Source organism: Puntigrus tetrazona, chromosome 24, assembly GCF_018831695.1.
Source record: "Puntigrus tetrazona isolate hp1 chromosome 24, ASM1883169v1, whole genome shotgun sequence".
Lineage (NCBI taxonomy): Eukaryota > Metazoa > Chordata > Actinopteri > Cypriniformes > Cyprinidae > Puntigrus > Puntigrus tetrazona.
Window position 1 is genome coordinate 718,534 of NC_056722.1, and position 26,598 is coordinate 745,131.

Sequence of the window (26,598 nt, forward strand, 5' to 3'; positions counted from 1 at the left end):
TAATACATACATAGAAGTTTAATTCTCGGGAATAAGGGTTGTTCAGATCACTAATACTATTTATTAGCAATAGTAACAGTGAATCTGCCTTGCAATCAAAACTAAATAACCCTCTTGAAATTCTCTAAAATCCTTTGGTAATGTTACATACACGGCTGCGTGGGAAGCTGACATTGTGTGAATGCTTGTGCGTGTTTTTGCAGAAGAATTGCATATTTTGAAAGTGAATGAGTTTGAAGGTCAGCTGTCTGCATCTCTCCAGTGTGAAGCTATGCTGCGGCACGTTAGTTTAGGAATGACAAGCATCTGCTAAACTCACTCTTGATTCTTTAAAGACAGCCTGTTGGCATGCTTTTGATTCGTCCTCAGAACTCTCTTAATTGTTCAGCTGTGAAACTTAAAGCCTGCTATTTTCCCAGAGCGCTGGAAATGTCCTTGCCGAGATTCACATTTGTTCAAGTACAAGAATGTGAGTGGGAGTGTTCAGACTCACAAAACACACACACACACACACACACACACACACACGCACACACACACACAAGCAAAAGCCATTGTGCATCTCAAGTTATGCATAATATGAAGCTACCTTAACGCACCTTGACTATTTCTCTCTCTCCATCTATTCAGAGTATCCTGGCCTTGAATCCTCGGGTCCAGACTCACGCTGCTCTCCTCTCTACCGCAACCAAGAAAATGGAGAAAAAACACTGGAAAAGAAACGCAGAGAAAGGCTGTGAGGTACGTCTCCTCCATCACCCTCAACCCTCATCTTTTCACCTGGCCCTCAATAGGGCTTTCACTGACCAATCAGCCGGAGAAAAGAGGAACTTAGTGTTGTTTCCAGATTTAGATGGGCTGTTTCCTGGCTCTGGACGCATCTGTTCAGCTTTTTTCAGTGGATGCTTTTTAACCTTTCGTTTGGCCTTGTTCAGGAATCGGCAGCTGCGTTCGGCACCACAGCCGCAAAAACTCAACATCTTAAACTGACACACTTAAGACCTTCAGAACTCTCAAAACTCTGTTTAATATGTAATTAATATAATATTGTATATTATATTATATTATATCATATTATATTATGAGTGAAAATACCAAGGCTGCCAGTACGTATATTGTCGTGATCAATACCAGTGTCTGTAGCTGCAATATATTTGCAAAAATTAAAATGAATTACATAAATAAATTATTTATTATAGGCATTGTATTACCATTTTATATTTGAAAGCCATTATTTATAACCTTTTATAAATACAATAGACCTAATTTGCAAATTGTCAGAATTCTGTTTTTGTTCATCATTTATTAACACAACCTTTTAATGTTTAATTTACATCAATTTCAATAATAAAACCTGCAGCAAATGTCACATAAATCCGTTATAAGGAATGTCAAAATTTGATTTTTTTTTTATGTGAAACATGTCTAGACAAGCAGAGTGTTGAATACCTTTTTTTATACCCCCATTTTAATTCATATGATTCATGGTCATTTTTATACTAAATAAATAATTAAAAAGGTACAAAAAAAAGTTAATAATTAAGTTAATAATTATTATAAAACTATTGTATGTGATTATTATATATTATAAAACTATTGTAAAATGTGAATGTGTATATATATATTTTTAGCTGTAATTTTTTTTAATTATTTTTATTTTTTTTAAATTGTATTTATTTTTACACAGCACAAATAGATAGATGTTTGTTGATTTGTTGCGATTACAGCTGAACTAACTAGATTAACATCGAAGATATTGTTTGGTTAAGTGGTCTAAACCTTTTCAAAGCAATGCTATCATCCCCTTGAGCCCTGAGGTGTGTTACAACAGCACTGCAAGAATGCACATGTATGTATATCGAACGTCTACGCTCAGGTCCTGCATGTACGAGTATTAAAAAATAAAAATACAAAAATGAACACACCAGTTAAACACAGGCTCACACATGCAGCTCTGTTGACTTCCCCTGAGCAGGTATTTCATCATAAGACAAGAACGCGTGAGCTGCACTCGCCAACACACACGCGTTTAGACAGTCGCTCAAATGTAATTATCTTACGATTCCAGGCACATGCCATCAAAGTCTCACGAATATCTCCCCAGACCAGCGTGCGACGGAAGGGTTTGTGTTTTTTGGCAGGTGGCCGCTATGCCTCGTCTGTCCTTTTAAAGGCAACTGAGCCTCCTGCTTGTTTGATGTGGAGACACAACAAGATGGAGGTGTTTTGTAAGGGAGATTATCTACTCCCCGCTGACAGCACTGTTGCTAAGTACAGCTGCCTAATTCATCATTCTAATCAATGGGGATGGATCGCAGGCCTGATTTAATTCATAAAGGCTCTGTGCTATAGATTGAACATATGGCTTGTGAGTTTACTGTATCAGGAGTATACATGTGTAGCTTTTGCCACACTACGCTTGTGCTAATACACTACTGGTCAGAAGTTTGGGATGATTAGGAGTTTTTAGGAGTCTCTTATGGTCACCAAGACTGTATTAAGTCAGATAAATACAGTAAACACTGATATTCTAAAGTATTGGAACAATTTAAATAACATGTTTGTTTTTTTTTATGTAGTTTATTCGTGTGATGCAAAGATTGATATTAAGGTGTCACGTGGTCCCTTCAGAAACCATTCTATTATGTTGAATTGGTGCTGATGTATTCTTTATTTTGGTGCCTAATTTTTAGTATTGATAATGTTTCTTATTATTATCAATGATACCGTTTTTGCTCCTTAATATTTTTTGTAGAAACCATTTTTTTCTGGATCCTTTGAATTCTTTGAAAGTTCAGACTTTCTTTCTTTTGTTAATTATTTTTGTTTCTCATCCTTATTTATTTTAAATTTTATTTCATCCTTTTCTTCCTGCCTTTACTCTTTCCTTCCCTCTTTCTTTATCTATACAAAGATCCATCCATCCATCTATCAATCTTTTATTTATAGGTTCATTTTCTCATCTTTCATTTTTTTTGTTAATTGGCTTCTTCGTTCATTGATTGATTGATTGATTGATTGATTCATTCGTTCATCTATTCTTCCTTTCTTTTGTCAATTAGTCTCTTTTTTCATTCTTTATTTGATTTCCTCTCATCCATTTCTTTCTTTCTTTTGAATGGTGCTGTATCATGGTTTCCACAAAATACTATAAATCTTAATTATTTCAAACTTTTCACCTGTAGTGTTTACGCATGACGTTTTCAGAGCACGCGTCTGATGTTGACGTATGCGGCAAGAGACGAAATGGAAGTTTGTGTTGTGTTATGCGCCATATATCGAAATCCGCAGCAAAATCAACGTTAATGCCTCCGCATGCTTTTCGCCGGCCCGTGTTCTCATGCGATGCATTTCTCATAGTCAATTCACCAATAAATGTCAGAGGTTCGGAGAACGCTGAGTCTGTGAAGCCGCTCGTGATTTTCCGTATGGATCGTCTGCCACGGATTTATCCTCTTCGTAAAGAAAAAGCAATGAACGTTTTAGTGATCCTTAAAATAACTTTTGTAAGCATCCGGAAGCGGCATCATAATTGTCCTGCAGAATTGTGCCGGACGCCAGAGGGGCTGTAAATGTAGTTTTTACAGGGAATCCATGAGTGCAGGGTGTCTATAGTTTCCAAATGAGTTCTCCAGAAAATATGGTGGCATGTAGTCAGCCGTTATCTCGGTCCGTCAGGGCTCAGGTGCCCGCACACTTCCTCTCCTCCCCCTCAGGGCACCCATAGCACACCGTCGGTGAGAAGATTTGGCTACACTTCCCTGCAGGCGACGTCTCGTATGGGAACACGGTTCGAGTCGACGCTATTAGCTGACCGGAGCCTTACCAATATTTGTCTTTCTGCTTCAATAGCACGGGTTGAGGCTGGAGATAATCTACCAAACAAAAAACAAGTCCCGAGTTTTGCAGCAGCTGCGGAGATAGAAGTGGAAACACACTTGAAGTGCCCTTGTTTTTTGCAGATAACGCCACTGTTTACTGATGGTTTTCTTTTAATAATCTGTCTGTACGGTCTAATCCAATTTAATGAGTCTCCAGATTGTATTATGATCCCCAGGTCCCGTGAAGGGCAGGTATATCTGCCAGAAGCAAAAGCTCGTGGTTTTTTTTTCCTCGCTGGTTTTAGGCAAGACAAGGAGGAGGTGGAAGATAGAAAGCAATGGGCACAAAAAGAGAGTGGCTTTTCAAGTGTCTCAGTAGGTACATTCATGTTATTCAGTGTAAATGCACCAGACTCATTGGTGAGCTTGTTGATCAGCTTAGAAGCAAATTCACTATACACTATGCACTACCTTTACCCATGGCACGGGATGATGGGAAGGCCCTGTAACCACGCAGATTGCTGCATGACTGTGGCTTGTGGCTTGTGACCTTCTTCCTAGTACTCAGCTCTGTTCTCTGTCATTGGCTGGGGCTTTATAGTTGGGACTGCTTCTAGTTTATTAGGCATCAGAGCTAATTGCTTTAATGAGACATGATGAAAGGGAAGGAAGGGAGAGGAAAAAACTTAATTTGAATCCTTTCTGGAATTCGTTAAATAATTCAAATTGGCTTTCATAATTCCTGTTCCGCGCCGGGTCACCGCAGAGGTCCGAAGATGGAGTGTAAACTGAATATCTTAAATAGATTTTCCTTTGTAGCCCAATCATCCTGCGTCTTCCTTGAATCTAGTCTGGACCTCACACTCATTAGATGAATAAATTATGGACAAATTACCACAAATTGAGAGCTAAAAGTTTTTTTCTGAGTGATATTAGGGTTCTTTGAAGCTTTTAAAGTAATTATGTTTTTACTTAAAAAAAGCATCCTTTTTAGGAATTCTGATCTCTAATGGAGACTGCTATCTATCTATCTATCTATCTATCTATCTATCTATCTATCTATCTATCTATCTATCTATCTATCTATCTATCTATCTATCTATCTATCTATCTATCTATCATCATTCTGTTATTCCATTCAACCATCCATCCAGATCTTATTATTATTATGTAACTTAAGTCTAATGTAAGAAATACACCTCTTCTCTCTATTTTTGTATGTAACAGTTGCCAAAGCCATATCCAACACTCATAATCTGATCACCCAGTAAATCACTACCATTGTAAAAGACTAATTTTCCTTGAAAACAGGCACCGACTTGAAATGAACTGAAATTCTTTAATACAGAGGCTATATTTGTCACACTGACATCTGTAACGGTTGCTGTCACGTTAAAACAAGGGCTTTGCTGTAAGATTTATTTCAGTTTTTGATAGGAGGTGACCTATGACCTCTACATAACGAGTTGCGCTGGTTAGCCCCATTCCACTTTGAATTTACATTGGTCTTTGTAACAGTGTATAGAACGTTTAAATATGCTCTGATTGGCTGTGAACTCTTGCTTAACAGTTTTATGTTCAGTTTCATTACTTCGTTTGAACATTGTGTCCCCAGCTGGCTAACATCCAATGATATGCAATGGCCTGGTCAATGTGTTACTTTAGCGCAGGCTTTAGTCTTAAGCAGTGATTTAAAGTGTGTGTGAGCACTCATCTCTAATTACCTGGCACAATTACACGCCACAGATCAACACGGCTATCGATCGCCGGCGCCTTAGCCGATATCGGCCCTACTGCGCTAGAATGTGAGTTTCGGGTGAGAAAAGGGTGCAGTGATCAATGCGCTTTATCTGCAGGAACATGCATATGTCACCCCCCCCCCCACAATGCCACCCATCCCATAATGCCACACTTTCCTCCTTTTCCTCACAGGACTTAGCCTCCACTACATGGATTAGAGCACCGCATCCGCCGCCTAATCCATTCAGACGAAGGGGAGGAGATTACAATGTTGGGGTTTGATGTTAATAGAAACCCTTAATAAGTCCTTTTTTGCGCTTTACATGCTTCTTAATGTATAAAGGAAAACACAAAGGGCTTTTTATGCCCGCTCAGCTGGCTGTGTGTGCGCTACCAACAGCACTGGAATCATCTGAATGGGTTGAGACTCGGGACGGGCTGCTTTCTGTCATGCTTTTTCTTTAATGAGATTTCCATATACAGCTGGTCGTCTTGTCAGTGTCTTTAGGGTCTTTTCTTTTTTTCCGTCTGAGGGGAGGGAAGACGCAGTCATTATTGAAGCTTTTTGGCTGAGGACTATTATTGATAGGGATCCCTTAAAAACCATATCACAGATTTGATGAGAAGCGTGTCGTACCACTACATGTAATGAGTCTTATTAATCACATTTATGCTAAAGAAACGTTTCTAAATCTCTCGAGGACTGTTAATCTGCTCGCCGTACAGTTCGAATATGAATGACAAGTGCATGTGTGTGAATAGAAAGCTGCTCAAGACATTTAGTACAGCTAAAACATTTTAGTAAAGATTTTTATTATTTCAGAGTTATTAAAAATAGTCATGTAAATTATTATTTTGGTTTTGTTTTTGCATTTATTTTTAGAAAAAAATACAGTAATATTATTGTAAAACAATATTGTCAATTTTTTTAATTGATTGACCATTCATTATTTTCATATATTTATTCATATATTCATTGAATTGATTCTATATTTTTATAACATTTATTGTATATTTGTTATATATTACAAAGATTGAAAAGCACATTTTTCAGCATCGTTACTTGTCACACGATTTTTCAGAAATCATTCTAATATGCATAAAAATCTATATATTTGTTAATAAAATGTGGAAACAATGTTGCATTTGAAGATATTTTGATTAATAGAAAGTTAAAAAGGGCATTTATTTAAAACAGAAAGCTTTTGATAATTTTAATGCCCTTCCTGATATTTGTAATGAAGTTAAATTCTTAAAAAAATAAATAAATTAGAGACCTTAAACCTTATAACACTAGTTTTATATATTTGTTGTGTATTTTTGGATGCATTTTGTAGACTTGAATAATTCAGCTTATTCTACATCGAGGCAGAATTAATAGTCAAATTATGGTATTAGAATTTTTCTTACATTTATAGGTTATGGGTGCATTATGGTATGGCACTAATGGTCTTTGGTCTCATGCATTTCACTCTCAGGCTGAACATATCCCAACACTTTAAATTGATTGTCATATGAATATTTGCTATTCTTTTTCCCTCATGATTGTCAAGGGAGCTGAAGTTAGATTTTTTTGCAGTGTAAATCGTATATATGTGTGTGCGAGCGCCGTTATTGAGTTATTCAAATCACAGACTTTGGCTCGCAGAGAGAGCGCTTTGAGAATGCGGTGCCCACGCACATTATTTCCCAAATATCTCTGCTTCCCGATGCAATATTTCCTTGTCACCCACAAGCTCAGACAGTGCAATAATTATCAATTTCCATATCATTGTGTTTTTATTGTTTGAGCAACATAAAATAAAACATTTGTTAATGCCACTCAGTTAGACGAGAGCAGCGTGGAAAGATGAGGGAGGGAAATGTAATTAAAAAAATCTCTGACTTGCACTTTGTCTGTAATCATGTAAATTGAATGTCAGTCAGAATGGGCAAACGCGCTCTGTTATTAGATTCCAAACTCTTTGTGCCCGCCACGTGCATCACCAAATGCTGGCTTTGCCACCGTCTCTACTGTATGAGACTCAAGCGGCAGCGCTGACAAACTCACACAGTAGAAATACGAACACTGTTTGCATCAGTCAAGTCATTATTAGCAGAACGCTCTTTGAAGCATAGTTTTTGTTCAGTTGCAAGTTTCTTAACACATTCACATGACCTTATACAGTCAAATAAAAAAATAACACTTTAGTATAAGGACCATTCTCACTAGATGCTTGTTAACGTTCCTATTAATTAGATTTTGGTTGCTTATAAAGTACATATTTTGCATGACTATATTCTACATCCATACTTAAACTTAACCCTTGCCTTACTAACTAATAATAAGCCACCAATTAGGAGTTTATTGAAGCAGAAGTTGTAGTTAATTGTTTGTTAATAGCAAGAACTGGATCTTAAAATGAAGTGTGGCCTATATCACTAGCAATTGTTGTTGCTAGTCTTGTTGTAGGCTATATTTGTCACGTGATTTTCTTTGTGTAGAGGAATCCATGGATTAGTTCCACTGAGTGAAATCACTTCTTCAAGGGTTGTGATTGATGTGAGCTGTCAAGTTCTGAATGGGGACCAACTGTCACCTGAGAGCTGGATGAATAAAAAAATTATTCACGGTCAAGTTTGCATGTGAAATTGCATTACATGTTTTCTCAGCCGTCATGCATGGCTTGAGCTCGAAGTCAATTTCCAACTGTACTGTATAGATAAGATAGGAAGACGTGGGCTGATCCTGTAGACAGCTTACTTCTCAATGGTGAATTAAACTGATTGATTGATCTTGATGGGTTTTTTTTTTATAATGCTGATGATGATAATAATAATAATAATAATAATAATAATAAATGTGCAAGGATGAAGGGTGCTTTTTAAATCTAATAATAATAATAATTATTATTATTTTTATTATACATTTATTTACAAATGTTTATGCTATTTCAATAAATAATAATTATAATAATATATATGCAAGTAATATTTACAATGGGTGCTGTTTAAATAATTAGGATAATAGCAATAATAATAATAATAATAATTGTGCAATCAATATGTATGAAGAGTGCTATATAAGTTACTACTACTACAACGAATAATTATATATTTTTAAATGACATTAAATGTGTGTTTGTGTGCGTGTATAATAATAATAATAATAATAATAAATGTAAAAATAAAAATGTTTAAGCAAGAAGTATGAAGGGTACAATTTAAATAATAATCATTATAATCATGCGTATATATATATATATATATATATATATATATATATATATATATATATATATATATATATATATATATAAAATACTGCTACTAATAATAATTGATTGTAAGGCATTGATTGCAGATTAAAACTTCAGGAATTTGTTTAAAAATGCAAGCTGATAATAATAATAATAATTATAAAAAAAAATACAAATAAAAAAGGAGAAAAAAAAACACTTTCCCTCAAGTCTACTGGGGGAGGAATCAGGGCAATTGTTGGAAGTGAAGGTTGTTTTTTGTTTTCCTTTTTTTATGCTTGTTTGTCAGTGCAGCTTGACTTTATAATTTGGTCTAAGTCCAAAGAACTGAGGAGAAGAAATTGTGTCTCCTCGTAATTACCTGCTTGTCCGTACCAGCAGGTTTCAGTCAAACTCTTCACCTCCCTTCAGGGGTCAGGGGCTAGAGAAGGGTCGATTGCCATGACAACTGCGGTCCGAGCCCCAGAATGCCTCAACATTTCGTGGCAGCCCAGGAGTTGGCTGTGTCACATCTGATGAATCACGCAGCACAACCCTGGCAGTGCTGTACAATCTGCATGAGAGCGCGGAGGAACAGTCTCGCTGATGATGTTTGAGTGGATTATGTTCAAAGCCTGTGTAACAGCCCCAATCAATGAGATGTACCGCACACACACAAACATCAAACACATAACAGCACCTCCTCTGTCATCTCATTTCTCTCTCTCTCTCTCTCTCACAGAGCTGCGTGAAGCTAGAGAACAATTTTGATGACATCAAACACACGACTCTGAGTGAGCGTGGAGCACTTCGGGAAGCGGTGAGGTAAGACCAGGTCACCATGGCAACAGTCACAGATGTGGCGAGAACTAAAGTACTAGTGGTGGTGGTCGTGGGGGATTGGTGGTGGTGGTGGGGAGTCATTCTTCATTATTTGGGGAACAAATGAGTTTATTGCCACCGTTCAGTCAGCCTCTCGAAGGTATTAATTTGTGCGAGGAGAAGGCCTCCCTAAGGGCTCCAGATCAGCTATATGGCGACCCGGAGCAAACTGTGCTCTGCTAACCTGTCAATGTTTAATTTGACTCTCAGGAGCACCGTATCGGCCACAGTCTACATGATTGTCTCTTGCTTTTTAGTACTAAGGCAGCTCCAGTAGCACCATTCTCACACTTGGGTTCAAACCATTATTACTAAGTATTCAACTTTGACACATACTGTAACTCAAGCCTTGACATTTAATGTAGAGGTCATCTTCTGGTTGTGTTTGGTTAGTCATTACTTACACTTTAAAAGTAGTTAACCTAGTTTGTGATAACAGGTTCAATCAGCTTTAAGACTGTAGGCCTAGCAATATATTGTTGAGCTTATTGGTTTGTGTTTACTTCTCAGTGTAGTGCTTAAAGACTTGATGGTCATATGAAGGCATTTAGTTAACCCTATTAGTTTCTTAAGGCTGCATCTTATAGCTTAACATTGTGGCATTTAGTTAATTTGTTAGATCGTGATATGTCGTTATCCTATTTGTAGTTCTTAAGATCAATTTAGTTAACCTGTTTAGTTCGCAATAATGCATACAATCAAGACTGGGATGTCTAGTTCTGTCGATTTCAAACAAATACTTTAAATCATATGGCGACATTTAGTTGAGCACATTTAATTTCGTAAGACTACTTCTGTCATTTATATGCTGCTTAAACTACAACCTTAGATAACACGGTAGCGTTTCAATTGAATTAATATACTTTGTAGGCATGTGACAATATTTAGTTAACCTCTTTGGTTTGGGATGTCTAGTTCTGTCATTTAAAGTGTTTAAAGACTTTACACATTTGTTTCGTAAGACTAGTTTGGTCATTTATGGTGCTCAAACAGAAACATTAACTACAATGGTGGCATTTAGTTAATTTCTTTGACGTGTGATAACTAGTTCCTGTTAATGTTTCTAAAGAGTTTGGTGATTTTGGACACTTAAAAACTTAAGATAATAAGGTGGCTTTTAGTTGACCTGTTTGTTTTGTTATACAGTGGTTTTTAGTTGATTTGTTTAGTTTGTCATAACTAGCTCTGTCATGCAGTGCATAAAGACTTTTGGTCATACGACAACATTTAGCTGACTAGTTCAATCGTGTATGGTGGGATTTTGTAATCTGTTTAGCTTGCGATGTCTAGTTCAGTCATTTGCGGCAGTTATCTAAAAACGTATTTTTGGTTGTACAGTGATATTTACTCAACCTGTTTTAAGATCATGGGTCACAGAGTCATGTTTAGTTGACCTCTTTGGTTTGAGATGAATGTAGGTCGTACAGCAGAATTTAGTCGACTTGTTTAGTGTTTAAAGACTAGTTGAGTCATTTGTGGTAAATGTTTTAGTTAATATAGGAACATTCAGTTTACCTGTTCGGTTTTTGATGACAGTGGCATTCAATTGACCAGAATAACTAGTCATTTGTGGCACTCATTCAAACATTTGCACTTACAGAATTTAGGTCATGCAGCGACGGGAATCTCTAATCGGCGCCGTGACCTCATCGTCACTAAAATAGCTGCAGGTTGTTCATCATTGTTCGTTTCTTGACAGCCTACAACTTCTTTGAATATAAAGTAGCTTCTAAAGTGACTTTATTAAAGTCCTGTATATTTAAAAAATAATAAGAGTATTAAATTAATTTCTCATCCACTTTCATCTCACTGATCCACGGTGCAAGAATAGATTTATTGAGGAGTGTGTTGAGATGACAGAATCCGGTGCTCACAGCGAGCGTTGCAAAAATCTCCCCTAATCTGCTTAACTTCATTAGAAGAGATCGAGGAGGATTACAGTGAACTGCATGTATATGAACATAATTCCTAGCAATATTTAAGCGGCTCATAGATAAATACATCATCAGGGATGCACAAACAGCAACAAAATAGCAATTAATTAAATTCCCTTTATGGAAAATTGTCCGTTAGTTGCCAGGCTTATGAATTATGGCCAGGTTGTGGTAATTGGCTAGATCGATGGCAAAGGTTATGACAAGGGAGCGCGCTTAAACACGCTCTTAAATATAAATGCATTCGCATCCGTGTGCCTACACTTTTTTTCCTTGTGTGACAACTAACCCCGGTTGTCCTTCACATGTTCAACTTTTAATCACTTTTGATGCTGTCGCTTGCTTCATATACTTCATAAGCTATTTTTGCAGGTGAAATCAAACTGAAGTGTGCTTTTATCTCATGGGATTTATCTGATGTCACGCTGTTCGCCGTTTCTGCCCACCGCAGTCGGCTGAAGTAAATGCGATTTTACCTGCTAATTACCAAGACAAAAACAGAATAAAGGAGAGTGTGATTAGAAATGCAAAAAAAAAAAAAAAAAAAAATAGGAAGCTTATATCTGACCCTGTGTTAGGCTGGCAGGGTGGCAGAGGTGAGCACAGATTGGTGCCGATGGAAAAGGTTCCTTCCTTCAATTACGCCTGTTCCAGGGCGTTCAGCGTATAATCACACGGAAATAAGCCTGCGACATGACTTTAATTGAGGAAGTTAACAAGGTTAGCTACACTTCACCAATTTCACGCTGCACAAATCACTCCGCAGACCTTCAGAATGAATATCTATAAACCTTTTGCCCAAAAACAAGTGCTGGAGAATAAATTTAGGCAATCATGTCATTAATCTCCTGATAGAAATGGGAAACCGGCAGACCCTCTTCTTACGCTCTCCAAGCTAAAGGAAGTAATATAACGTAGCTTAACTGTTCCTCTGCTGTGGCACACCTGATTTGCTCAACTTTCTTTTGCTGGGTAAAATTAAGGGCTGAATTTAATCTTGAACTGAGTTGTTTCCATGCATTATGCACATCGACAAAATCTGAATTTATTCGATCAAAAAACTGTGAAATATTGTTACAATTTCAAATAAGTGTACTATATTTTTAAAATCTAATTCACTCCTGCTGTGACTTTTTAGCTTTTTTTCCCCCTGTCTTTAATGTCACATGATGTAATCATTTTAGTATGCTAATTTGATTTACCTTTGATTTAACAGCTTATGAACTCTAAAAGGCAAGCGACAGCTTAAAAAATATGAAACGGTTAAATCGTAAGCATATAGGGCTAGCATAATAAAATTTCTTGTTATTATCAACATGTTGAAAACAGTTGTGCTGTTGTTTTATTAAACTTATTTAATTGTTTTGGAAAATATGAGGATTATCTGATGAATCAAATTGAGATGATATAAGATGAATAGCTTTAAACAGCATATATATATATATATATATATATATATATATATATATATATATATATATATATATATATATATATATATATATATATATATATATATATATATATATATATATATATAATTGTGTATATAATATAATATATATTTTTTCTACAATATAAAAGTTTATACTGTCATGTTTGACTAATGCAATTTTTCATTGCTGGATAAAACAATTAATAATAAATATCTTACTGACTTCACAATGATAGGTAGTCCACATGGCAAATAAAATGAATAATAAAAAAGAAAATCATACATTTCATATTTGTAAAAAATCCAGTTACATTTTGTATGACAGGAAAGACAAAATTATCTGAGAATTGAGAACATAAAAGAAACATACATCTACATTTTGTCTGTTTTATTAAGCAAAGTATTCCCCAGAAGTTCGCCGTTTGCCTATTTCCTTTTCCTGTCAAGATGGCACCTTCCTGCGGAGCGCGTCTGTGATCTCAGTGAGAACGAGCGAAAGGCGCTGTAGGCAATCACCTGTTAACTAAGCAAGCAAGATCTTTTATGTGGATCCTTTTTCAAGCCCCAGGCTCCGATTCCCAGACCCGCTGAGCGACTCCAGGTGGTGGAGGCCCGTCCGCAGCTGTGGAGGTGATCTTAGAGGTCACAGCGAAGGTCGGGGGTTCGGTGTCCAGTCGCAGCATTAGTGAAGGGGCTAATGAATGCTCGCTCATGCCTCCTGCCTCGCTCTCCGTAGCGCTCCCTATTATTCAAAGCGCTGTCTGTCTTTCTGGTGCCTGATCAGTCAGCGAAGCTGCATCCGGACTGTCACTGCGCTGAGGGATGGCCACCCGTTCCCTAAATGCAAGCTTATGACTCACACGGATGTAACGGCCGTCATCCGTCTGCGCGCTGATTTGCTCTGATTGTCCAGCGGGCCGCGCGCCGGGCGTCGTTAACCCCTCTGTCACTCCGGAGAGAGTGATGAACTTGGCTGGGGGTAAACATTGCCCTTAAAGCATCCCCACACGCATCCAATAGATATATGAATTTCAATTGGATTTCAAATGGTCCGGACCTTGAGAGGACTTTGAGTGACCTTTGTCAATGCACCACTGTAGGGGAGAGAGCTTATGTATTCAACCCCCTCAAGCGCAGAGATCAAGGCCGAAGATTCACCTTCAAAATGACATCAGGGCCTTTGCGGTTTCTTTTTTATTTTTCTGAATAGCTTATGGTGAGTTTTCCTTCAGTTAGTGCTTAAACGAGTGTCGCTTTTGTTATTGCTCATACTTATCACTGTATGTTTCTGTACAAAACTTCAGTGTCAATCATCGGGAAAGATAATTCAAGTCATGAGGCTTATTGAGGAAAGATTACTTTTCTAAGCAGCCACATGTGAGGTTTTCATTCAGCAAATTATGAAACAGGCTTTTTTGAAAAGGCCATAAAAAATTCAGGACGGGCTCTTTTAACTCCTAGCAAACCACCTTGCAATATTTTAGCAACACCTATATAAAAAGTGATATTGTAGAAATATTTATTTATTATTATGGCTTTTTAGTAATATTTTGTATTTAATTTTTATTTGATAATTTCCATTTTTTTATTATTAGTTTTATTAATCGTTTTGTTAATTATTTATTTGTTAATTATTTAGGGATATATTTATCATATTAATATTTAGCTTCATTTTTATAATATTTATATTTAGCTTTACATTTAATAACTTATTTCAGTTAGGAAGCATGTTCTAATTTCTAACTGCATTACCCATTATAATGCATTTTAGTTTTAGTCAATTTAATTCTTCAGATATAATTTGTTTTTGCAGTTTATTTTCAGGTTTATCATCTAATAATTATAATATATTTTATTTTAATTAACAAAACTGAAACTGTTATTAATAGATTTGTTAACAATAACACAGCACTTGAAACCACTTGCAACGCACCATTAGTATTAGCATAAATTATTTGGCTCTGAAATATTTTTTTTTATACATATATTTATTTTTTTAATGAATGTTACTTTTAAGAAAAAAAAAATATTCTGGCAAATTGTGCCGTATTTTTGGAATGTTACCAGATTTGATATTAGAAATGTCATTTTGATAGATATACAAGAGTAAACACTTTACTCTGTGCCATGCAGTGCTGAAAATGATGGCATATTAAGGTAGTGGACAAATACAGTGCTTGTATACACTATTTTGTTTTTTAAATAATTGTAGAATTTCGTAAAACAATGATTTGTTGATTAGTGGCATGTTGAGTAATAGTGCTGACAATTCTAGTTTGAGTACAGAATTTCGTGATCTCTTCTTGTCCCTTTTTTCAGTCTTGTGAGTGTGTAAAAAAGAGTGTGTGTGTGTGCTGCGCGCGTTCTCTCCTTTTCTTTTCCTGATCAGTGCGTGGGTCACTTCAGCAGTTGCTTCTGCTCATTACCACCGCTCCACACCTGATCTCAGGTCAGACCGGCTGCGTTCGTTGTGAGATTCTGTTGAGATTACTCGCAAAAAACTTGTGGGCTGATCTTCGTGATCTTCTGCAAGTGAAGCGTTGGTAACATTCACTTTCTAGCAGCTCCCGTTAAGGTTTTTTTAAGGTATTATCTTTTTTTACTTTTTAATAAGATTTTAAAGTATTTTAACTATTGCTAAACATAGGATGCGTGATTTGATCCGAACAGAACTCATCTCGGTGTGCTCGCAACCGCCCACAATTTAAAAAACACATCATTTTGTGAAGAAGTGAAAATGTTGCACGCTTTTTTTAAATCAGGTAGATTAATGTTTAATTAACTAGAGAAATAAAAATATCCTCGGAGTAGGTGTTTGAAAGCTTAGCTATTTATCACTGCTAGCGTGCGTTTGCTGAAACTTTAAAGAACTGTTTTCTTTTTTCAGTATCACGCGATCCTGATCCATCCATACTTGTATGCTATAGAGATTTACATGTTGCATCTTGATAATCGTAAATACAAACGTGCCGTAGCGTCGGAGCAAAGGCCTGCTCTCACCGGACCATCCGGGAGTCAGCTTTAATTGGTTAAAAGAACCACAAGTGTCGAAGCAATTAAGATGACAGGTGAAACTGTGCAGCAGGCATGTACATTTAACCTTACTTGTCCGCTTTGACAGATCCTACATTCTCCCGCCGTATACGTTACCATGGTAGCCGCGCGGTTGATTCCTTTTTTTAAACTTTAAATACCTCAAAACTGGATTTCTGACCGATGGTAGCACCCTTGAAATTAGTTTGCGGTTTGTGCACTCGCCATCTGAACCGACATTTTTATAGTTAGATCAGCTACAGCTGGATTAGGAATGTCACATCTATGAACGTGATCTACGCTTGACAGCTTTGAGTGATGTGTCAATCAAATGCATACGATCCTTCAGGCGGAGATCGGCGCGCACACGCACACACAACCAGAGCCATGCAGGTCTCTGGCTCTTCATTTTTCAGTCTGCTGTGTTTGCAGCTGTTGGTTATCCCCCTGATCCCAGACAGACCCAGGCCGGGTGGTTTTGACAGTTCTGACGGCCGCTGTCCTAACCCTCAGCGCACAGAGTAATCTCACCTCACCTGGCGCTCTCTTCCCACCTGTCCCCAGCCGAGCTGCACCGCTGACATCATTAAACTTGCATCCAGATGCCCGAGCAGACTGACACAGCTGCGTCTATCGGGCAAGACTCAACAGCGCATACGCGTGTGTTCAGCACAGCCTGTGCCATGGATGAGAGTTAACAAAGCACTAAAACACAATTCAGAATAAAACGGAACGGGTCGATCTCATCATATTATCATTCGACTTACTGTGACAAAGGTTTTTCAGTGTAGTTCAAATGATTGTAACCTAGATTGGGGTTACACCGGAAGGACATTTTAACATTAGAGGATAACAATGTCAAGTTCAACTTTCACTATACAGGTTGTATATAATATAATGTAATATATTTAATAAAATATAATATATATATAATTGTAAAACAAATTTTGTCATTTTTTAAATTACAACTTTTAAATAAAAAACTTTTAAACAATACAAATCAAGGAAAATATTATGAAAGTAAATATGATATATTTGTATTCCATGTTGGCTTTGCTGAAGTATGTAATTTAATTTTACATTTGGAATGTATGCTAATTTTATTTAATAGCATTGAGGAAATGGAGGGCATAAAAGATGTAAATGTGTGGGTTGAAACACATTATATATATATATATATATATATATATATATATATATATATATATATATATTTTTTTATTAAACACATTATATATATATATATATATATATATATATATATATATATATATATATATATATATATATATATATATATTTATATATAATTATTTTTATTTATTTTATTGTATTTTTATTTTACTTTAATTTATGGGGCAATATGTTGTCATGACACAGGCCAAGCAAATGCCATCATCCATACATGAACTACCCATAATGCCACAGCTCCGGCCTTTTTGTTAATCTTTCTTGACGTTTCTTAATCAGTGTATTTCTATAGCTAGCTTTGGGCTCTTTGTGTGCATTTAATTTTTTTCCAACCCTTGATGCTTTTACTGCAGCATTCATCTGGGCTTTTTTAAACCCCTTCGTCGTATTCCTAAAACACCCCGTGATTAAAAGAAGATACAATTTGCCGCAACCCCAAGATTATGAACAGAATTATTAGTTTCTCCAAGAAAAAGTGAAGAGCTGAATTTGTGGAGACAACTAATTCATAAAGGTAAGCAATCATTAAAATGGCAAATCCTGGGAGGCCTAGGTTTTTATTGAATTGTACTTTTCCCGTCACGGGTTCATTTTGGTTGAGATATAATGAAAACAATGAATTGGGAGATTAGCTTTCTGCACATTCTAGAACCCCATAATACACTCATCACGGAAAAACATTCAAACGCTAGATTATTACTCAAGTGAAACGATAAGGTAGGAAGCAGAGAGAGAACGGGGGAGAATAAATCAGCTTGCAGTGGTCCGCTAATCAACAGCTCCTTTCATTTGAACGCACTGGATTATTTTATTTATTTATTTGTTTTTGGGAGGGAGGGTAATAAAAAAAAGCGGGATGGAAGAAAGGAAAAAATGTGTATGCATTTGATTGCGTTACAGCTCAGAAAAGCCCCGGCACTGTATCTAATGCACTGCACTGCAAGGCAGTCTTTTCCTGAGCGCTGCTCTCAAAGCCCAGCTGAATTGCTGTGACCTAGAGCAATTCTTGAACAAATAAGATTGCCTTCGTGTGTGCATTATTTTCTGTTGACATTTGCTAAGCACTTGGGCTGCTGGCCAGGGGAGACGGATGAGGGTCTAAAATGTGTCTGGATGTGCCGTGTCTTTAATGTTACCTTGGGAGGAGAAAAAAGACAATGGTATTCCTGTCCACAGCCGTGGAGCGGAGCCCCGGCGTGTCAGAGGAGGGAATGGGTTATTTTATTCTCACTTTTTTCCGTTTTCGCCCTCTTTTTTTTTCTCCCCCGAGCTACAGTTTTTGAAAAGAGAGACAAAAACGCTCAGCAATCAACTGAAGGTGCCCCTCTCACAGATTCTCATTTTGATCTGTTGGGTCTCATCTTTATGAATGTGTTTATACATTTCGACCTGCCATGGAACAGCTGTTTCTCGGGCCGTGTGTGTCGGCTTCGAATTTTGTAGCACTTTGTTTTTCCTCAGAAGTCCGCTTGGAATATTAGTCAAGGTTTTTTGCGCCGAAATAGCCATCGTTTAGTTTTGCATGGCCGTTTTTCACCTTCTCTTTGACCCTAATAAACAAGCCGGATTTTGTTGCTGTACCTTTCAGGCTTCTTTATGCAAATGACCTTTGTTGTGATCGGCCAATCGCTGAAGACTGGCGTACTTAATGTCTCTTATTAAGACAAGCCTACTGAATAAGTTCTGGTTTCTATATACGTGTTGTTATAACTAGAGGTCAGTGTTGGTGTCCCTAAGAGCAGAATAGCGAAAAATTTGGATCACGTTACTCACGTTTTTTCAAGGCACTTGAAACATTTTCTGATACAACCAGGTGTGGCAATGAGCTCTTCGCTGATTATCTTGCAACCAAAATATTCTTGCGAAATATCCGCATATTGGAATTTAAATTCGAACTCATGTTGTGTCAATCACGTTTGCGCACTACGTCAGAAACGTTCAGGTTCGATTTTCTGCATTACTCGCAAACATAGCAAGCATTTTAAGAGCTATTTTTATGATTTAGATCCACCGTACACAGAAAAATGGCAATATCCAGCTCAGTGCACTGTAAAAATCCTTACACACTGATCTCACAGAAATCGGTGGTCTTCTTTTTAATTTGTGGCTTTAATATCGCTAGCAAAGCATCAAGCTGAGCCACTGACATCCTGAAGTAAACTTTGAACTGTCCTTGATGATACCGCTGCTCCTTAACAAGGAGGGGGGACTCACTTCCTCTCTATATTTACCAATATTTCTTTTCTTTTTCTTTTTATAAAAAACAACAAATTCATCCTCGCTGTTTGAAGACTCCATTTGCGATTTTTCCACAACAGATTCATTAATACGCATTGAACTCAGTGCGCAAGGTTTCTTAGCATGAGTTTTTTAGGATAACGAATACGCGCAATGACCGACTTGATTTTAAAAGGACTTCGGCGAATTTAACGCTCTGATTTTAAATGCCCTACAATGGTCAAAAGTGATGTTTTTTAACAGGTTTTTACTAGAGAACAGTAAAAGCTGTTCTCTTTATTTCTGCTCATCAAAATAAATCAATAAATAAACAAACAAATAAATAATCCTGAAAAAACTAAATGTACCACGGATTCTTCAAAAATGTTCTTAAGCACCAAATCGTCACATTGACACCTAATGGATCACGTGACACTTAACACTGGTGAAATTATGCTTTGCATCACAGGAATAAATAATAAAACTATATTTTAACAGTTGCTTAAGAAATTCTATTCTAATATGTTAACTGTTGCTGTGGTTATGAAAAACAAAAATGTGAAAAAGTGGTTAAATACTAAAATGCTAAATTTAGTTGAACAATTATGAAGACACATTTAAGTTTTTTTTATTAAACTTTGTCATGCAAATCCAAAGATTTATATTAATAAATACATGTTGTTTTTATTCAGCAAAATATTTCATTTGGTTAATTGGCCTGGGTGATATATCAACCTAATACTAGTCGTAATTACTTGTATGTTAATTAATTAATGACCAGTCTATTGTTATTTTTACTTTCCAGTATGTCTACATTATATAGGACTATTGCATTTTCAAAGAGCCAGAGCTTTAATACATTTGCGCTAATGTATTCATCGTACAGGAAGCCGAATATGAACCACTGCACCGTTTCATGTTCTACACGCATATTTTGTAAGATACACACGCCGATGATCATAACAGATGATATATCGCTGATTTGGAAGAGTGCTTTTTCCTTCACAATAAGCGGAGAGGAACGCCAGCGAGAGAGATATTTATGCGAGCGTGGCTTTATGTCTTCCCGCAGCTGCTCGGTGTCCCCTCTCTGTATTAATCATCTCGGCGCAGATCAGAAGTGCGATAGGCCCAGCATCCTCCGAGATTAGCCTTCATCTTGGCGTCAAAGCCCACTCCAGACCCTCTCCCGGGCCAAGACTCCTGCAATATCCCTAATCCTTTAGGCTAAGGATAATTTATGATCAAATAAAGAAAAGCGGGTCAGAACTGATGTCACATTATGATCAGCCACCCTGGTTTCTAAAAGCGCCGTGTGGTCCTTTGTGGCGCCGGTACCTGGCCACCACACTACAGTAATTACCCCACTGTCACCCCGGTAAGTGGTATTAATGGCAGCCTCGTGCACTCTAGTCCGTGGCGAGCTTTGAGAATTGTGAGACGGGATTATTATGGGCATCCAGCTGCGTGTGAATCTAAACGTGCAGGTGTTACTTGAGTGTTTGCTCCGCTCTCACCGCTGCGTTTTGCGCACTTTTTGCGTCCGCGTCCGCGGCACGAGTTACTCGTTTCACATCGAAGGCGACGGGGAGTCTTTTTCTTTTTTTTCCTCCCTTGTCTCCACGTCTCCTCGTCCTTGCTCTGTTCCAGCCGTACGGCCCCCCCCCCCTTTGCGCTCGTCGTAAAGGAAAAAGCGCTCTTCCAAATTACTGATACATCATCTGAAGTCATTAGCGTGGTGAATTTTTAAACAGCTGTGTGTTTATAAAATGCGAAATAATGATCGCGAGCTACAGTACGGCAGCCCTCCCTCTTTCCCTTCATTTCCAGCAGCCCCAGTCGACTGCCTCCTGTCACACGCCATTCACATCCAGGGGCCAAACGTACCACATACATTCTGATTGGGCATGAATATTTAATTGGGCGGCTCCAAATTATCCTATTTGTCATTCAAAACCGGTGTGTCATCAATATGGCGTCTTTTGAGATGTAGTTGCTGGGAGAAAAGTCCTCCGGCACAAAAGCTGGGGATTGATTTCCTCTGGGTGCCGTAGAGTGTTGTAATTGGCTGGAATGTACCGTTCCAGTGGGGCGGCTGCACAAAGTTCTCTGTTCTTACTGTAAATAACTATACTTTGCATTGCATGTGGGCTAATTCAAGCACGGTCTCGTTGTCTTACAGATGTTTGAAGTGCGCAGATGCACCGTGTCAGAAAAGCTGCCCGACCAATCTGAACATAAAGGCCTTCATTACCAGTATTGCAAACAAGGTATGTTGTGTATCCGCTCGTTGACTTGCTTAATAAATGTCTCTGGTCTCATTGTGCTCAGTTGGAGTATGGGATTCACTCTGTGATGTTGCTTCAAAATGTGAGACCTCGCTTTGTTTCGAAACAACTTTCTGGCAATGATGTGTTAATGGCGTATTATTGAGAGACTGTTAATATTTAAAGTGTTGTTATTAATTAATATCTTTATCTTTTATTATCTTTGTTTGGTGTTTTTGCCTTTTGTATTTTTTAAAGATATATTTTTATTCGTTTTTACTTTAGTTTTAGATCAAGTATTTAGTAGATCAAGTTGAACTAAATTAAAATAAGAAATGTTACAGGTGTATATATATATATATATATATATATATATATATTTTATATTTCGCTTTAATAGCCTGTAGTTTACATCATACTGTAGTTTGCATCTGTTACTAGTCAGTTGCAGGTCAGATTAGGAAGAGGAGACATTGTCAAGAGTGTTTTATTGGTCAGAAAGTCCAATTATTCTCCTGCATGCACCGGATGAGTCATCTGTATTTTTGGTCCATTTTCTATGTAGTGAAATGCATATATCCACTAAAAGCTACAATGTTTAAGAATACACTTGCATATATATGGCGAACAGACATAGTCTAAAAGCCACAAAAGTTTGATTTTCATTTCATAGCCGACTATTTCTGGATACCATAGTTTCTTTTAGCATCTCGGATATAGCACGCCAACAAGATCAGGGACACATCAGCCCAATAACAAACAGCAAAACAAACAGAAAGAACTATTATCTAACTCATCACATTTCATATTTCCCTTACGTTGTACAACAGGTTCCTAATATAAGATATGTAACTTTCGTATCAAATATATTTCTGTAGAGGAAGGCATTTTTATTATGGTATTAATGTTTACATTTCATATTGTATGAATATGAAATGTCATATTTTTTCTTGCTCTGCTTTTTTCCCCCCTTTCTTTTCATCTGTAGTGTGCTCTTGGGTTGATTAGATTTTTTTCCAAACAGACTCCAGGGATTTCAAATGCCGCTACATAAGTCACATTTTATATATGCGTGCTGTTTTATCTAAAGTTCATCACAAGTTTAATTACATTAAGAAACTCAGTCTCAGTCTACATTTGCATGTATGTATTTTCATACTTTGCTCTATACAGCTGTGCTTCTCAACTTATTTTGCTTCAAATGGGATTGAGTTGTAGTAAATGCAGATTTTTTTTTTTTACGTTTGGAGAGCCATAGACCCTCCATAGACAGCAACACGACTGAAATGTTCAAGGTCTGGAAACGTAGTAAATACATAAGTAAAACAGTCCATGGGGCATCAGTGTCTCAACTTCATCTTTCTGACGCTACGAGACTACTTTTTTTTGTACAAAGAAAATACTATTTACTCAACCATTATTCATCCCCCAAGTTATGTCTTCCGTCATTTTAATGAGTATCACAACAATGTATTTACTACGTTTCCGGACCTGGAAGATTTCAGTTTTGTTGCTGTCTATGGAGGGTCAGATAGCTCTCAGATTTCATCAAAATTATCTTAATTTGTGTTGAAGATGAACAAAGGTCTTACGGGTTTGGAACAACATGGAGGTGACTAATTAACGACAGAGTTTTCATTCCGGGGCGAACTAACCCTTTAAGAAACACAAAAATGTTTGCACTGGCTAGTCCCGGCTGGTCTCCATCTACTAAAACCCAAGCCAACATCGCACAAGATGTCAGACCTCAGCTCTTCGTCAGTGCCTTTATAACAGACATAATTGTGACAACCATAGCCGATGCAGAACGAGACTGAACCGCGGTGAACTTTGAGTTATGCTTTTAATAAGAGATCTGCTGTTGGATGCCGTGAATAATTCGTGAGGAATAATGAGTTTTTGTGCTCATTTGTTTGACTTTTGAGGGAGCGTTTTAAAGCTGTACTACAGTGCAGGGCTTATGGATGCATCGCAACTATGCGTTTGAATATCAGCCATTCATTCGAAGCAGGAAAACTGACTTATACAATCAGCATTTGAATAAAGCATTTGCAGAATAGCTTTAATGCGTGTCGCTGAGAACACTGTGTTGTTTTCTATGCCGCGCCGTTGTTCTGTCAAGGTTTCCGTCATACCGCGCATTCTGCGAGTTTAGCGAGTGCCATTGAAGCGTTCTGGCCTTAATTCAAGGCTGTCTGAAGAAGAGAGATCTCGACTGCTTTTTTTGAAAACTTAGACACGTGTCAGTCAGGGGGGGGTGATTACTGTCAGAATAGGCCTGTTAGACAAAAAAAGGAAGGAAGAGAATAAAAAGAGTTTGCTCAAAGTTTGTCTTCAATGTCAGTATTGGATGCTTGTATAGAGGGTCGGATTATCTTTTGTTAAACCCTACCACCTTTGAAACCCTTTGCTCACAATTACATTAATATTAACCATAGCCTACAATCTACAATATAAGATATAATTTTCCATTGATATATTTTTGATAGCGAAAATTACTTTATTTTGCATAGTGTGTTTTTGACACCTTGGTTGGTTTACTGTAAGGCTGTTATGGATCAATAAATAACACTAAAATTAGGTGGCAGCAAATGCCCTTCTAAATGAGTGACTCATCGACTAATTCATTAAAAAGATTTTTTTTCAAAACAGCTGATTCGTTAGAAACGAAGCTAGCGATTGCCGTCATGAATGGCACTAAATCATTGACGTGATAAAAAAAAAAACACAGATTAATTCAGTAACAAAATACACAGCGCTGATCGGAGACGCACAATTGGTCTTTGACGTTTTCTTGCCAAAACAGATATAAACATACAGCATTTTGACTACAATGTATGTGACACACTTAATACTAGCATCTTGCTTTTTGAGCTGTTGTATCAAATCAATTAATTGTAGCCAATATTTATTTAATTTTCAAAATAAAAATTGATTTATTATTTTAGATTATTTTCAAATCGTCATGCGGGTTGGACTGGACACCTTTGTGGGCCGTATGTTTAACTAATAGAAGTGAACAGTGCTTTTAAAAAGTGTGACTTCACTTATTTCAGCAGTCTAATGAAAGCCGCTTTATTTCAGATGGAATGGGTCAGGGAGATATTATTGTGATTTCATGACCAGCTTCAGTAAATACTATGCACTGTATGTTCCCTGTTGTTGGACTTTTGCTCACAGAATAAAATGAAGGAATCATGGCTGGATAGAATGGCATCGATAACTGAAAACTGTTATTGCAAGATGCCGCATGTTGCCTTTGTTGGCTTTTTCGGGAAGTAAGAAGGAGCTTTATTGCCAAGGATGTTTGCACACACAAGGAATTTGTTTTTGTGTCACAAGCTTCCAGTACACAACCACATCAACACACAGATAATAAAAATGAGATGTGAATAAAATATACATACTGCATGTATATATAAATAAAAGAAAATAGAATAATACATTGAAAAATAAAATTTTTCAAAAATGTACATAGAAAATACATTTTATTTTATTTTCAGCCATTTTTTAGTTTTTTTTAAGTGACAACAAAGATATATAATGTTACAAAAAAAATGTATTTCAAGTAAATTATTTTCTTTTAAACTTTTTATTATTCAAACGATCCTGAAAAAAAAAGATCAATGTGTATTTCACGTAATACTATAAGTACATATCTAAGTTGTTCAGTTTTTTTTTTTTTTTTAAATGACATGAATGACATTACATTACATAAATTACATTAAACTGTATTTATATTACATATTTCACTTTTTGCTGTATTTTTGATCAAATAAATGCAGCCTAGGTGAGTGTAAGAAAAATACAAATTTGAGTTGTTAAGCAAGTTACATTTTCCTTTAATTTTTTTTATTATTATTTATTTTTTTGTATGTATATGCAAATACAAAAAAAATTTGGCCTAATAAATATAAATAAATATAATAAATCATTCCTAAAAAATGATAGATCTATATGTGTAGCTCGCTAGGCTTTGTAAGACATCTTTGTGTTGAATATTCACAGAATTATTACGGAGCCGCTCGGACCATTCTCTCAGACAACCCGCTGGGTTTGACCTGTGGGATGGTGTGTCCCACCTCAGACCTGTGCGTCGGGGGGTGCAACTTATACGCGTCCGAGGAAGGTCCAATCAACATCGGGGGACTGCAGCAGTTTGCCACAGAGGTGAGACTTTATTGCTTTTTTTTTTGGACGTACACAATAGATGGTAACAAGAAATAACTAGGCCATGTTAGATGTCCAATTGGAACCCGCATTGTCCACATGAGCATCACAATTCAACAACCAATCCAAATGCTTTGAAAAGTACATTTGAGGTTTGCAGAGAGAAAAATAGCACCTTTTTAAATTTCCGTATTAGGAATTTCTATTATCATTTTTAGCGGCTTACCTCAGCGAGAATCCACGTATGCCACGGGCCTTAGACTGCACACGAGGAGAAATTAGCAAAAAATAAAATAACCTAGCAACTCTAAATGCTTAAGGTTTCATATACCTAAAAATCATAAGACCCCTCTTGTTTTAGCGCAGTTAACCTGTTGGAAAAGAGTGTATTCATGTTTGGTTGGATTCCATATGCTGTCACGAAGAGGTTGCGTTGCATGCCAGTGTTAATGAAGTCTCTCAGCTCTAGTCGGCAGCGGTATGAACTCATGATGTGTGACACTCTCCGCTGCCACAGCCGAGGTTCGTCTCAGCGGCCCGGTCCTCTGACACGACACTGGTGAGCTGACTCCGGGGAATAACTCGCCTCGTGTCAGTCACGCAAGATGCAGAAACCAAAGGGAGCAGCAGATAGTCAGTGACTAAAACGCAAGACGGTGATCTGCATTTCATGATTAGAGGAAGTGACTA

At 37.0% G+C, this 26,598-nt stretch overlaps 1 protein-coding gene across 6 annotated transcripts in view; it reads left to right on the forward strand.

Annotated features, from left to right (window-relative positions):
• The window catches only part of dpyda.1 (dihydropyrimidine dehydrogenase a, tandem duplicate 1), a 160,107-nt gene that overhangs the window by 17,752 nt on the left and 115,757 nt on the right, over positions 1 to 26,598 (forward strand). For all 6 annotated transcript variants that reach the window (XR_006247971.1, XR_006247972.1, XM_043226860.1 and 3 more), the window contains exons 2-5: positions 631 to 741; positions 9,522 to 9,604; positions 21,654 to 21,741; positions 25,747 to 25,908. Coding sequence is in view for 4 of the 6 variants with exons in the window: in XM_043226860.1 (XP_043082795.1) it covers positions 631 to 741; positions 9,522 to 9,604; positions 21,654 to 21,741; positions 25,747 to 25,908 (444 nt within the window). In the remaining 2 variants the exon portion in view is untranslated. The remainder of the gene's footprint in view (positions 1 to 630; positions 742 to 9,521; positions 9,605 to 21,653; positions 21,742 to 25,746; positions 25,909 to 26,598) is intronic.